The sequence below is a fragment of the Gorilla gorilla genome, chromosome 11, assembly GCF_029281585.2.
Source record: "Gorilla gorilla gorilla isolate KB3781 chromosome 11, NHGRI_mGorGor1-v2.1_pri, whole genome shotgun sequence".
Lineage (NCBI taxonomy): Eukaryota > Metazoa > Chordata > Mammalia > Primates > Hominidae > Gorilla > Gorilla gorilla.
In genome coordinates this window covers 112834294-112850090 of record NC_073235.2, presented here as the reverse complement: position 1 = coordinate 112850090, position 15797 = coordinate 112834294, and the positions used below count along the sequence as shown (strand labels likewise).

Genomic DNA, 15797 nt, shown 5'->3' with positions numbered 1-15797 from the left:
TAAAAAAATACAAAAATTAGCCAGGGGTGGTGGCAGGCGCCTACAACCCCCGCTACTTGGGAGGCTGAGGCAATGGAGAATCGCTTCAACCGGGAGGGTGGTGGTTGCAGTGAGCCAAGATGGTGCCACTTCACTCCAGCCTGAACGAAAGAGCGAAACTCCATCTAGAAAAAAGGGGGGGCTTTGTTCATTTCTGTTTATAATATCTGGAAGATCGCCTGGCATGTAGGCATGTATAAGGCTTTCAATAAATACTTGTTGAATGAATTAACGGACAAGCAGATGAGTGAAATAGAAAAGTCTACAAATAGACCTAAATACATAAGGGAATGCAAACGATAGAGGTCATATTTTAAATCAGCAGAAAACATGGATTATTGCAATGAACTGAATGTTTATGTCCCCCTGAAAATTCATATGTTGAGAAATCCTAACTCCCAATGATACAGAAGGGCTGGACTCCTGGGTAAACCCCACCCTTAAGCTTGAAACCTCAACCCTAAGTGAAGACAACTGACTCTGTTTTTCTGCCCAAATGTTGCCTTTTTGGCCTGCCCCTGCCTCTATCTTATGCCCATGAAAGACTTCAGCTGGCATGGCAACACAAGCAGCTGAGCATCAGTGATATAAGTGGCTGAGCGTCAATGATACAAGTGGCTGAGGAGCAAATAGAGAAACAACTGAGTGTCAGAGACTACAGGTAGACATGACTAACTTCAGACCTTGTGGCTTCAGAGAGGGGCCCAGCTGAAGATGGCTGGGCTTCAGGGAGTGATCATCTTTCCATTCCCTTTCCAGTTTCCCTTTCCACTGAGAGCCAGCACCGCTCAATAAAGTCTTCCGCATTCATCACCTTTCAAACAGTTCATGTGACCTGATTCTTCCTGGATGCTGGGCAAGAACCCAGGTGCCGAGAGGGCAGGGGCTGCCACCCTGACCCTCCACTAAGCTGGTTGGCACTTGGCCATCCTGGATGCAGAGCCGAAAGAGCATTGGTTTAATACACTTGAACACCACTACAGGGTTCGCATGGAGCCTGCTCCCACCAGAGAGGAACGCCCAGCGGATTCCAGCATTCAGTTCACTCAAGTTTCCACACTTGGTTGCTTGCATACTCTCTCCCACAAGGAGTGTCCAGCGATGGGTTGAATGAAACGAGCCACTCCAGTTCCTGCCTGCAAAGGGGTCAAGAGCACTGTCCCGTCTCATCAAGGGTATTAAAAGGTGGAGTTGGCCAGGCGCAGTGGCTCACACCAGTAATCCCAGCACTTTGGGAGACCTAGGTGGGCGGATCACCCGAGGTAGGGAGTTCGAGACCAGCCTGACCAACATGGAGAAACCCAGTGTCTACTAAAAATACAAAATTAGCTGGGCGTGGTGGCGCATGCCTGTAATCCCAGCTACGCCAGAGGTTGTGGCAGAAGAATCTCTTGAACCCAGGAGGTGGAGGTTGCGCAGAGCAGATGCTTCTTTCTCTTGATTGAAAGAAAGGAAGGATGGGCATGTAGATATATTTGAGAGAGGAGATGGGAAGTTGAAGAAGTTTGCAGCAAATTGAGATAAGCACAGGATGGCTAGTTTTGAAAGAAAATAAATAAAGCTCTTGAATTAAAAATGTGATTCATGGCCCACATAGTTTTAGTTCATAAGCTGACACTCAACAATATTAACATTAAATTATAGATTAATTTGACTAAATATTTTCCCTTTGATAAAGACACCTATCACCCAAGGAATGTACTTTACAGAAGTAATAACTTTCAGTTTCATGTGGAGTTTAAGCAAATACATTCAGGTTTCTATGGAAATAATGTTAAACCTATGTACTCAAATAAAGCTAAAAGTGTTGTGTTTTGGTTTTTTCTGTTTGTTTGTTTCTGAGACAGGGTCTCACTCTGTCACCCAGGCTGGACTGCAATGGCGCAATCTTGGCTCACAGCAGCCTTGACCTCCTGGGCTCAGGTGATCTTTGCACCTCAGCCTCCTGAGTAGCGGGGACTACAGGCATAGGCCACAAAGCCTGGCTAATTTTTGGTAGATACAGGGTTTTGCCATGTTTCCCAGAGCCTGGCCTAGAACTTCTGGACTCAAGCAATCCACCTGCCTTGGCCTCCCAAAGTATTGGGATTACAGGAGTGAGCCACCGTGTCTGGCCTTAAAAGATTGTTAAATGGAGACCAGGTGGAATTACTATGGCAAAGGGCATGTATTGCCAGCAAAATCTTCCCATGAAGGCTTATCTTACCCTAAATACAAATCAGCTATGAAGAGGAATAATTCTGTATTATGCAAGCAAAATGGTTTAGCAGTCATCCTTGTGACGTTGTCCAAGATCTATATTACAGAATTACAGATGCTTAGATTTCTTTAGTCTAAGACTGTAATACACTAAAACTTATGCAACACTTCTATACTTGATTAGATAAGTTTTGCTTTGCACCAGAGGAAATAAATACTTTTTCTAATGAGCTCTGTATACGACTATAAAAAAAAAACAGGAGAGCCCTAGAAGATAAATTTTATAACTTTTCTTTTACTTTGAGCAGTTTTTCCTTATAAATGTGTATGACTAATATTTTGGTCATATTATGTTATAGGTATGGCTCATAGAGAAGCAATTTAGAAGCAGATTAGGGTTTGAAGTTTGAAGCTTAAACAAATCCATTCTTAATCCTGACAATAAAGTTTACTGTCAAAATTGTTGGTTAGAGATACTTAAATTGCTATTTATTTTTTTAAAGAAAATGTTCCAAAACATAAAACAGTAACTAGTTTTGAGACCATTGTCCTCTATAAGGGAAAAGAAAATATTTCAGACACATTTAACAGATGCCAATTTCAGTTTCTCAATATGTCATCAAGGTATTCTTCAAACCAAATATAAAAATATATATATAATTTCTAATCACTCACTTTTTATACATTTATAAACAGGCAGATACAGATACAGATACAGACACAGGCAGTTATTTGGGTTAAAGAAGCTGGCATTTTCATGGGGTTTAGAAAGGACCGTGTAGTCCATGACATTTACTACCAGGTATCAGAGGAAAAACATAAGCAGTTCCTTTTCTTGAACATTTGCCTTCTAATTGAATAGGCATTGGAATACACAAAGTAGAGGGTTTTTTTTTTTAAGGATTTGCTCTTTCTTTTATCTACTACAAAATATGAGTATTTCTCAATGATGACAATAATAATTACCATTTATCGAATGTTTATTGTATTCTTGTCTTTGTGCCAACCACCTGACCTCCATTATGTGAAAAATCTTTTCAACAACCCTATGACATAGATATTGTTATTCTTCATTTACAGGTGAGTAAATGGAGGTTTACATTTGTATGGAACATGTTCTGCTACTTGAGATAATGGGAATAGGAGCCTAGGAGGGCTAGAAGCAAGGAGCCAGCAAGTCTAGACACATTCCAGAGGACATTATGTCAGTCATGCAAGCCTTGCCTCAGCTTTCTTCCCAACCCTCAGCCTTTTTTCCCAACTGTATATAAATAATGTGGTGTTCCTTTCAATACAGGTGTCTCTAATGCTAGTTTGTTCCATTCTTGGTGAAGTTAATTTGAATCACATTTGGTTAGCATAATGTTTATCAGTTTTTTTCTACTACGTTTCCTTTTGTGAAGTAAGAACAAATATGTTTTTGAATGTAGAGTTAGCTGTGCTAAAATTAAATGAAAAGTCAAGCAAACTACCCAGATAGTTTAGGCCAATCACCCAGGATTTCATGAACCCTTTGAGCCATTTATGTTTCCCTTGAGGGATATTTCACATCTTTTACCTGAGAGTTCTACAGGGCATGCTTTTATTAGTTGAAATGTCAATGAGGGCGAGAGTAATTGTTCAACGGATGTACTTGAACTTGGACCTTTAAGAATTAACAGAACGGGCTGGGCGCAGTGGCTCACGCCTGTAATCCCAGCACTTTGGGAGGCCGAGGCGGGAGGATCACGAGGTCAGGAGACCGAGACCTTTCTGGCTAACACGGTGAAATCCTGTCTCTACTAAATCCTGTGTCGGATTAATTCGTTCTACTTGCTATTACCAATAAATAGCATGGGCTCCCAGAGCTATGCCTGGCTAACTCTATCACCTTCAAGGGTTTGCTCAAACTATTCAGCCTACTTTAAGTAAATCAATTTCCAAGGTTACAAAATAAACTTCACGTACATTTTTATGGTTAGGTATTTGCGCGTATTTCGGGGCTCCATAGCTTTCATCCGTTACTCAAAGCGCTTCAGGACCCTAATAAGGCTCAGAGCTGCTTCGATAAACAAGAAAGAATGCTGCAAGCAAAGGCAGCAGTTTCGCTGTAAAATCCTATTGCTGACAGCCAAGACGGGCGTATTCCCTCGCGACCAGCCTGTGGCGTCGTTGGGGCTCCGGAAGGGCGCGCGCGAGCGCTTTTTTGGGAGGACACCACAGGTGGACGCCTCAGCTGATCGTCCTCCCTCCCGGGGACCCTGCCCCGAGTCGCCGAGTAGCCGCAGAGTCGCCTCCGTCGCCCGGCCGCCCCTAGTGTTTCGGACATGGCCGCGCGCCTTCTCCGAGGGTCCCTACGCGTCCTGGGCGGCCACTGTGCGCCGCGCCAGCTGCCCGCCGCGCGGTGAGTGCCAGCCGGGACTTCCGCGGCTGCAGGCCCGGAGACTGTGGGGTGGGGCAGCGAGTCACTCCTGTCGCTGGCTTGAAGCAGGGCGGTGCGCGCGCGGCTGGGAGTGCTCCCCAACTCCGGCGCCGGGCTAGAGCTGGCCTCCTTTCCTGGATCCCGCGGACTGGGTGCAACCAGCATCTGGGCGGAGGAAAAAGGGGTGTCAGCCGTGCCGCCCCGAGAACAGACCGCCGAGCCCACGTCGGGGAAAGCCGAAAGATTTCTCCAGAAGCTCATTCCGGAGCCCCAATCCAACCCGTCTAGTTCAGCGGCCTGCAGTGGGATCCGGGAGCCTGCGTTTTGGGAGGAGGTGGTCACCCCCTGGGCCCGGCTGCAGGAGCGCGGGCTGCGATCTATGTCCCAGTTCGAGCTGTGAACCCGGCGTTCCCCACGGCTTAGACTCGCCGCGCGGTAGTGAACTTGGGACCCGGACTCAGTGCCCGGGCTGCGGCGCGGACCAGAATTGTCCAGGACAAGCTGGGCTAGAAATGACCTGGCGAGGGTTCCATCAAACAAGGAAATTAGCTTTAGATATATCAACAAATCTAACTAAATACAGAGGATTAATGAAGACAGAGTCTAAGTAGTTCAGTGACTACTAAGGTGGTGTTTATAATATGATCAAAAGTTTCAGATACTGTCTGATGCATAAAATCTATTCACTGGGTAAACAAATTGGAAGCATGGAGAATTCATTATTTAATAAGGGTGAAGGAACTGGCAAATTTGCGAATGACAGCATTGGTGTAAGCTACTCTAATTTTGTTTGAGAGCTATGAAACAAAATGCCTACTTTTCCTGGGGAGATTTGAGAAGACGTCACTGAGAAGGTGACTTTTCTTTAGGATACATACTTAACTCTTCCTTGGAACATTATAAGACAGTGATCCTCAAACTTTTTTTATTTTTTGAGACAGAGTCTCACTCTGTCGCCCAGGCTGGAGTGCAGTGGCGCGATCTTGGCTCACTGCTGCAACCTCCGCCTCCCGTGTTCAAGCAATTCTCCTGCCTCGGCTTTCCTGAGTAGCTGGGACTACAGGCACGTGCCACCACACCCGGCTGATCTTTTTAGTAGAGACGGGGGTTTCACCATATTGACCAGGCTGGGCTCGAACTCCTGTCGTGATCTGCCCGCCTCGGTCTCCCAAAGTGCTGCCTCAAAACTTTTTGATAACAGGACTCCCTTATGCTCTTAAACAGGACTTCAAAGGACTTTTGTTTATGTAGGTTATATCTATCCGTCTGTCGTTATCGAAAGGTATCTACATAACTGAGAAACTACAAATATTTAGTTTACTTAAAAGTTACAATAAGAAGCTCATTACATGTTAACATAAATAACAGTTTTTATGAAAAATAACTTCTCCTAAACAAACAGAAAAAAAGTGAAAAGAGTGACATTGTTTTACATTTTTACAACTCCCTTAATGTCTGGCATAATAGAAGATAATCAGATAACTATATCTGCTTCTGTATTATCCATTGGCGTAAGTTAGTTTGATTGAAGCATGGCAAGAAAATCTACCCTCAAATAGAGAACACTGGAAAAAGGGAGACCTGAGAGACCCTCTGAATGGGCTGGGGGGCTACAGTTTTGTTGTAACAGCTTTTTGACCTTTAATGTGCAAAGGAATCATCTGGGAATCTTGTTAAAATACAGCTTCTGATTCAGTGGGTCTGGGATGGGGCCTGAGATTGTGTATTTATAACCAGCTTCTAGGTGTGTGGAAGGTGCTGGTGGAGATTGTCTCCCTTTTAAAATGTAGGAGACTTTAAAAAAACAATAATAGCCTAGCCAATAAGATTAGTTGCAGTTTATTGCCTTAGAGAAAAAAATGCCAATTTTTCCATTACAGATTTCTTCATCTTTAGACTGAGAAATACATGTTGCAATAAACTTGCTGCCAAGTGTTTTGATTTTCTTCCCTCTGCATACTCTCTTGACCACCTTTGACTGACCTGAAAGTCTTTATTCGTTTGGCATTTCTTTTGCTTTCCTATGTCTTTATGTATTTTACTTAAAAATATTGCAGAGATTTCCTTAACACAGTATAGGCTATTCAATTTTAAGATCCAGTAAGACTCGATTTTAAATTCTGGCTCTATTGTTTACTCATTATGTTGACAAATAATTCGGTGTCTTACAGCCCCAGTTTCCTAATCTCAGCATATTTTTTTCCTGAGGGAAACTCTCAAGTATGGAAAATCTATATGGACAAATACATGCTTTATAATTTTATCTCTACTAGCAAGAAAAAGGAGCCAATCATTTCCATTATAGGGATAAAGTAGATGTTAGTTTATGTGATGCAACAAGACAGTGGTCAAGGTCCCTTGCATGTCCTGGTCCCCTGTTATCTCTTCTTCCTAGAATCTCTGGCCTCATCTACTCTTCTCAGCCCACTCTGGCTACACTTGCCTCCTTGCTCTTTCTAGAACACATCAGACACCATTCAGACATACAGCCTTTGCTCTAGTTGTTCTTTTGTCCTAAAATTCTTTTATTCTAGAGGTATGCCTGGCTAACTCTATCACCTTCAAGGATTTGCTCAAATCTCACCTTTCTGGTTTAACCTACCCTGACTGCAGCACTTTTTTTTCTTTTCCTTTTCTTTTTTTTTTGTTTGTTTGTTTTTAGTGACAGGGCTCACTATGTTGCCCAGACTGGTTTCAAACTCCTCAGCTCAAGCAATCCTCAGGCCTCGGCCTCCCAAAGTGCTGGGATTACAGGTTTGAGCCACCAAGCCCCGCCTACTACATTATTTCATACGGCAACCTCTGTCTCTGCCTCCCCCCAGGCACATACTCCTGATCCCTTCTCTACTTTTCTTTTTCCATAATACTTACCACCTTCTAAGGTATTATATAATTTGCATATTTATAGTTTATTGTTTATTCAGTCTCCCTTTGTTAGAATGTAAGCTTAAAAGCCAAGATCTTTGTCCTCATCTTAGTCCTTTGTTCGTTATTGTATCCCAAGTTACTAGAACAGTGCCTGGCACAGAATTGGCACTCAGTAAATATTTGCTAACTAAATGAATGAATAAGCCACAAAAAAAAATGATACTTAGGGAAAACTTAGAAATAGGTTGTAATAGCGACTGGGCACAATAGCTCATGCCTGTAGTCTCAGCCCTTTGGAGGCCGAGATGGGTGTATCACTTGAGGTCAGGAGTTCAAAACCAACCTGGTCAACATGGTGAAACCCCGTCTCTACTAAAAATACAAAACTTAGCTGGGTATGTGTGGCAGGCGCCTGCAATCTCAGCTACTACAGAGGCTGAGGCAGAAGAATGGCTTGAACCGGGAAGGCGAAGGTTGCAGTGAGCCAAGATTGCACCACTGCATTCCAGCCTGGGCGACAGAGCCAGACTCCATCTCAAACAAAAAAAAAAAAAAAAGGAAAGAAACATGTAATAGTAAAAAGTTATTTTTTTAAACACCCTTTAAGTCTACTTTGATTAATTACATGAAATAGATCTTTTCTGGATAAGGACTAGAAAAGAAAAGGCAGGGTCCAACTAAGGAAGAAATACACTAAATTAAAATTTAATGCAAAATAGAAAAAGCATCCTTTGGCAAGATTTGAATATATGATAAGTTTTTTAGATGTGAACTTGAAAATGTACAAAATGATGCATAGATTTTCAAAATTTCTTTCAGGGGTACTTCAAGGGTAAAAAAGGCTGAAGACCACTGAACTAAAGGAGCTACAAAACAGTCTCATTTGAAGCTTGGTGTGGGAGGGATGGGAGTAGGTCTTAAATAATTCCATTTTACAGAATCTTTATCAGAGATTGATGGGTATTTTTATCTCCACCCAGATTGGCTTTGTAATGTGGCGATTACATCAACATGGTTTGCATCTTATACACCTGCAATTTGAAATTGTGTGATTCTGGTTAAAATACTAATTTTGGAGGCTTTGCATTATTTTAAACATTGTACATGATATGAAAATTTATCAGTATTACTCTACCGTACTATTTGAATTTTACATAATGTAATCCATATATCACCTGACAATACTGCATTTCACCTCAAGTCAGACCTGTGGTTAGTTCTAGGCATCATCTTCTTTAAGGATTTTGAGATGGAGACTGAGTTGAATAATGATAAGGTACTTCTTAATTCCAGCTACATGAGGTAGATCCCATCAAAAGTGATGGCGCCCAAATTTGAACCCAGCTTTGTCATAATTCAAACTCTTTCTACTTGCCTCTCAAGTTTCTCTGTGAAAGAAATCCATGTTGTTCAGTGGCACTAATTTGGATATGAAGAGTAACAATTCACTTACTTTTCCTATTGCATATATATTTTTTTAAGATGTTCTCATTCTGGAGGGGAAGAACGTCTAGAAACTCCTTCTGCTAAAAAATTAACAGATATAGGAATTCGAAGAATCTTTTCTCCAGAGCATGACATCTTCCGGAAAAGTGTAAGGAAGTTTTTCCAAGAAGAAGTGATTCCTCATCATTCAGAGTAAGTGGCACATTTTCCTCTAATGTAATGTATACTAGGGGTATGATAGGACCATTTCCTAGAATGCCATATATTGCTATACAGAAAACATAGTATGTTCAGGGCTTTATTAACATTTTTACTGCTCTTCACTGTAGTACTATAAGATCCCAGGATTCTTAGAGCTTTTTAAATGAATTTTAAAATGTACTATACACAAATAAGAAAATTTGAAAATTTACAACCTAGTCTAAGAGTAGTGTTTTTGAAAACCATGGGTAAGTGGTAACAAACTACTAGTCAATTTCATAGTCTTTCTTTTTCTGCTTCATGAATTAATTAAACTGTAAAAACCCAAAAAGTCAGCACAATGCAAACCTTGGTAAGCTATTGGTTACCTCTGGATAGTTCTTGATTAACTAATTACTATTATTTTATTGACCAGAAACTTATCTATTTCTATTACAATAAGATTTTGCTTCATTTCCAAAATTCACTCAATGCTAGTACAGATGCTCCTCAATTTAGTATGGGGTTACAAGTTGAAAATATCATAAGTCAAAAATGCATTGTTATTATGTTAACACTGTTGTTATGTTATTATAAAAACAAAAAAATTCTCAGCACCGTTATTATGTTAGAAGCAGAAATTAGAAGATTAGTAAAAATGAAGAGAGAAATGGTTCAGGAACATCATAGGTTTGTGAGGTTTTACACATCTAGCCTACTAAACACCATAGTTTAGGCCAGCCTACATTAAACATGCTCAAAACAATTACATAAGCCTACAGTTAGGCAAAATTATCTAACACAATGTCTACTTTGTAGTAAAGTGTTAAATAACTCATGTAATATATTAAATATTCTAATGAAAGTGAAAAACAAAATGGTTATATGGATACTTGAAGTAAGCATGTTTTCGACTGAATGTGTATTGCTTTTGCACCATCATAAGTAAAAAAATTGTAAGTTGAACTGTCATAAAGTACAGAGACATCCGTACTTTACAACATTTAGAATGGTTTTTAAATAGCATTAAAAGTAACTTCCATTAGGTGTTTACTAATACCTTCTTGGTAAGAATGACCAAAATAAGCTAAACTCAGAAGCCAGAAGCCATGACTAGTCTTCGGTGAAAAGCAACTAGCTTCTGTTTTTTGAGGACTTGTTTGTTTGTTTGTTTGTGTGTTTGTGTGTTTTTTAAGACATGGTCTCACTCTGTTGCCAAGGCTGGAGTGCAGGGGCATGATCATAGCTCACTGCAGCCTTGAACTTCTGGGCTCAAGCGATCCTCCTGCCTTAGCCTCCCAAAGTGCTGGGATTACAGGTGTGAACCACCACATCGGGCTTCAACTAGCTTCTTAAAGACAAAAGAGACATTGTACACTTTGCTCTGGTAGGATCTCTTGTTTATTTCTTCACTGCTTTTAAATTTTATTCCAGAAAAAATGTTAAGAAGGCTTTGAAATAAAATAATAGGAGCTGACAAATTTTAAGTCAATAATAAAAATATTTCCAAAGCTACTTTAAGCAAGAACTGTATTCAAAACACACATTATAATCCAAGTCTTAAAAATTTTTGTAGTGTCAGTATCTTCAAATACCCCATATCTCACTATAATCCACTTAAAAATACAAAAATTCTCAGATATTTTTTCACTATCTCCAACTAGCCATCTGTTTCCTCATTCTGCCATTCTCATTTTTAAAGAAGAAAAGCTGAGGTTGCCTACCTTACACAAATATCTAATTTTTTCAGAAGTTAATTTGATATAGAGCTATGGTGTAAGGTGCTTCTGCTCTCCTGTTCTTCCTATTTAAACTGTAATGAGGTTCCCTACTTTGTCAGCTTTTGTATGCTTGTCCCATAAGTTCAGCACTTTAAGGAAATATGCCAAGGAGAATTGCCTTTTACAATACAGGTTAGGCAAATTCCCATGACAACATGCCATAACTAAGCTTGCATGTAAGAGTACCTGCTGAGCAAAACTACATCAATGAATATCAGTGGGTATAATTTTCAAGTCCAATAAATAGTCAAGATGGGGGAAGACAATGGCAAATATAAATAAGAGGAGAGGGCTGGGTGCAGTGGCTCATACCTGTAATCCTAGCGCTTTGGGAGGCTAAGGTTTGAGGACTGCTTGAGGCCAAGAGTTCACGACCAGCCTGGGCAACATAATAAGACCCTGTCTCTACAAAAAAAATTCTTTTTTAATCAGCCTGGCCTTGTGGCAGGTACCTGAAGTCTTAGCTGCTCAAGAGGCTGAGGTGGGAGGATTGCTTGAACCCAGGATTTTGAGGCTGCAGTGATCCATGATTGTGCCACTGCACACCAGCCTGGGTGACAGCCCTGTCTCAAAAAAAAAAAAAAAAAAAAGCAGAAAAAAGGAGGAACAGAAGTGATAAAAGAGTCAGAGGCAAATAGAAGCATATGGCTAATGTAAATAACTACCTTAAATTAAGAATGCATTTCTGCACAAAATCATTCATAAGTTCAAAGTTGTGGCCATTTAAATAATATTTAAAAATTATCTGAATTTAAAATATTTGTTATTTGCAGATGGGAGAAAGCTGGAGAAGTAAGTAGGGAGGTTTGGGAAAAAGCTGGAAAACAAGGGCTGCTTGGTGTCAATATTGCAGAGCATCTTGGTGGAATTGGAGGGGATCTGTACTCCGCAGCTATTGTCTGGGAGGAGCAGTAAGTACGGAGACTTTTAAGGTTGAGTCTTGTTTTGTAAACACACCACTCACCTTTCTGAAATGACCAAACAAACAAACAAACAAATGTTTTCTAATCTTGGAAGATTGAAAATTCAGTGTAAAATGTAAAAGATTATACCGCTCATGCACTCTTGCACATTTTTTGAATGTGGGATAATAAGAAAATCCTTTTAAGTTGCTGAAATAGGTGCTATTGAAAATTAAAGAGATAGTTTTTTTTTCCTGTCAATGCTTATGGTTACTTTTCCCCCTTAGAAAAGATATTTGAAAGAGAACAGCAGAGTAGAAATATACTTCCATCAAATATATTAGAATTTTAATATACAAGAACAAATAAAGATTGCAGTTGAAAAATGGGCAAAGAATTTGAAGCAATAATTCATCAAAAAAGAAATGCAAATAGGTTTTTTTTAATGAGAAAAGTTCATCCTTAGTAACAATCAAATGCAAATTAAACTGATCTGGAAGTATCATTTTGAGTATCTATAAAATTAGTGAAAATGAAAAATCCTAATACCCAGTGCTGACAAGATTGCAGTGAAAGTGACATACACTATTGGTGGCATTATAAATTAGAACAATAAATTTTGGGGGGATTAAAAAGGTGAAAACATATTTAAAAAAATATGTTCCTGCTCTTTGACATAGAATGCCACTTTGGGGAATTTATCCTAAGGAAATAATTTAATAGGAAAAATAGATGCTGTGTTCAGAAATCATTGTCATGTTAGGTCACAATTCTCCAAATGTTGAAGCAATCTAAATGTCCAGCAGTGGGAGAATGGATAAGTAAATTATGGTACATAAACAACTTGGAATATTTTACAGCTATTTAAGATTAAAATATATGTAAAAAAATAGGATTTTGTTGTGTCATATAATTTATTTTTAAATTTGAAATTTTTATTTGTGTGTGTGTATGTGTGTCATAATTTTAAAAGAAAATAGCAAAGTAAAAAATTCACTCCATGACTCCATGTTTTGTTTTGTTTTGTTTTTTGGTCCTTTTTTTTCTTTTTTTCTATTTTTTGCTTTTTTATTTTTTATTTTTGTTCTTTTGTTTCTTTGTTTTACCAAGACTCCGTCTTATTAGAATATATCCTTATGGCAAAGGTAATTAGAGGAATACAGTTATTATTCCACTGTGTTAGAGGAATACAACTGCAGGTGATTCATATTTTAAAATATTTTATCTCTCAATTAAATAAGTGTTCATTGAACTCTGGTAGACCACTGTTATTGTGTTGGAACCAGAAATTTTAAAATTAGTAAAAACAAAAAGAGAAAACACTCAGGAATGTCATAGGTTTGTGATGAGATAGGCCACTACCAAACAATTTGATAGGACCTTAATACATTGTTGTTATAATAGTCGTTTTTTATTGCTATTTTATGCTCTAATTTTTCTTCTTTTTTCATTCTAAGAGCTTATTCAAATTGTTCAGGCCCAGGTTTTAGTATTCATTCAGGTATTGTCATGTCCTATATTACAAACCATGGCTCAGAAGAACAGATTAAGCACTTTATTCCCCAGATGACTGCAGGCAAATGTATTGGTGCAATAGCAATGACAGAGTCTGGAGCTGGAAGGTAAGTTAATATTTAGTTGGCTTTGGATTCTTGGAAGCAGTGCCTTAACATTTTCTTAGTACTTGGTTAATACATAGACTGAGCTATATGCTAGGAGGAAGGCAAAGATGAACACGGGATAATTCATGACCTCAAGTCGGAAAATAACAATAAAGCGGATTATAATGTATGCTATGTTTGAGATATTAACATAGTTTTATGCAAAGAAAATGGTAGTGTGTAAGTTGAATTTTCACCATAATGAATTTTAGGTGTAGGATGAGATTCACATGTAAATGCCAAGCAGTTTGTTACAGAGGTATATTTGGAATTCTGGAGACAAGGATGGAGTAGCAATAGGTTTTAAAAGTCTTTCATTTATAAGAGTTGATACAATAGGAATGAATAAGATCACATATTCAGTTATTTGCTGGTTATTTCATAAGTGTCTTCAGTGTGCCAGGTATACAGTAGTGAACAAAACAGCTGTGGCCTCTGTGCTTATTGAGGAGAAGGGCAAGGGCAAGAAATAAGCAAGTATATATATATTTGTAATTATAAATTATGATAAGTACTGTGAAGGAAACGAAGTACTGTGAAGGAAACAAAGTAGTGTGCTGTAGACTAATGGTATGTTTGTGTTTGGTGGGATAGGGAAAAGCGAATTTAGATGTGAATGCTAACAAAGGCCCATAAAAAGTGGTTGTATTTAAACTGAGATTTGACAAATGAGAAGGAACCAGTTTTATAAGAATGGGAGAAAGAGCTTCCACAGAGTGGGACCTGATCCTCAAGAGGAAAAATGAAACACAAAAAAGGGACCAAGGAGGAAAATCTGGGCATTATATTTCATTTGGAACTGTACAAAAGAAGATGGAGCAAGAGAGACAGAAGGATTGAGAGTTTTAAAGAAATCTAGACATGAGTAGGAAGAGAAGTCAGTTGGAAAGGCTGTAGGAAAGGAGAAAGAAGTTAGTAATGTCAAGGCCACCGTGATGTTGAGAATGGAGAAGAGGTGTTGGCAGGCCTGATGATCCTTTGTGATTTCAGTGGGGTGGAGGGGCAGAAGTTACCTTTTATGGGAGTGAGGTGGTTGTTGAGAAAACAGAGGCAGAGAACACAAAGTAATCTTTCTCAGAGCTGAGTGGTAAAAGGAAATGTAGAGAGGGGGCAGTGGTTTGAGGCTAACTGGTAAGGGAAATTATTTATGTTAAAGACAGCAGCAACTTGTGGGTCAACAGAAAGCAAATAGTGCAAAGGAAGAACTTAAAGATGCCAAAGAAGTGTAAGTGAAAATCCAGGAATTGTTTTTGCGGAGGTCAAGCCCTCCTTTTTTATTGTAAGATTTTCTTTTCTGACAGTGTTATTTATTTTTAAATCTCTTAATATTCTATAGCATGACTTGCAATATGTTTACATTGTATTTATCTTTTTAAGATATAAATCCCTAATTATAGGTCAATACTAACAATTTTGTCAAAGATTAAAGGTTTCTGTTCACTTCTGTTGCCTACAAGTGTGATCTAAACAAGTAGAAATTTAACCTTGTTCCTTAAAATTTGCTTTTAATTTCATTCTCTAAGATAACTACCTGACTGACTGCCAATATTCAGATTGAGTTGTATTAGCTCGTGGTTAGCATGTTCCACTTCCAGCTCATTGCATATTAGCTCTCAAAAAGAGGCTATAGAATAAATGAAATCTTGATTTATCTCTAATTTATACATGCAAACAAAGGTTCATGTGATTTTTGTTTAAAGTCTCTGGCCTTATCTGTGGTTAAGTGTATATAATTAAGAAGGAAACCTGAGAATGAAGATGGAGAAAATAAGCAGATTTCTTTCTTTCTTTCTTTCTTTTTTTTTGGAAGGTCATTGAAAGTCATGAGAGGATATAGTAAATAAATCAGGTATTTAGAGAGATGAGCAAAGAGCCCATGTGCGTAAGAGAATATAAGAACAGAGAAAAGCCACAGATGAAGAAGAGTAATAGAGTGTTGAGGAATTATAGAATTATGGCATGAAATTGGCATGAAATAGGGAAAAACACGTGGGAAGAAAAGAAGATAGAAGATGGAATATGGTTCATTTTGCCTGCCCTCAGAGATAGATTGAGCACTGTCTGTATTTTTGGTTTGATTTGGCCTCCACAGAAAAAAATGTTGCAATTGTTGAAAAACATCCAGAGTTTCACTGGCCCTTTCCCCTTCCATGGAGGAAAGCTTCATTATATATAATTATGTATCTTTGTATGTTGTATTACTTTAGCATTTTATAAATGCTTTCATGTTTATTTTATTTTATTATTTTTTAAAGAAATAGAGATGGGGTCTTGCTGTATTTCCCAGGCTGGTCTGAAACTCATGGACTCAAGCATTCCT

The 15797-nt window shown here is 38.8% G+C and overlaps 1 protein-coding gene across 1 annotated transcript in view; it reads left to right on the top strand.

Annotated features, from left to right (window-relative positions):
• The first annotated feature begins 4277 nt into the window (after nt 1–4277).
• The window catches only part of ACADL (acyl-CoA dehydrogenase long chain), a 36769-nt gene continuing 25249 nt past the window's right edge, over nt 4278–15797 (top strand). Inside the window, exons 1-4 of the mRNA XM_004033143.5 lie at nt 4278–4621; nt 8990–9145; nt 11688–11825; nt 13274–13438. Coding sequence (XP_004033191.3) covers nt 4545–4621; nt 8990–9145; nt 11688–11825; nt 13274–13438 — 536 coding nt within the window. The 5' untranslated portion in view covers nt 4278–4544. The remainder of the gene's footprint in view (nt 4622–8989; nt 9146–11687; nt 11826–13273; nt 13439–15797) is intronic.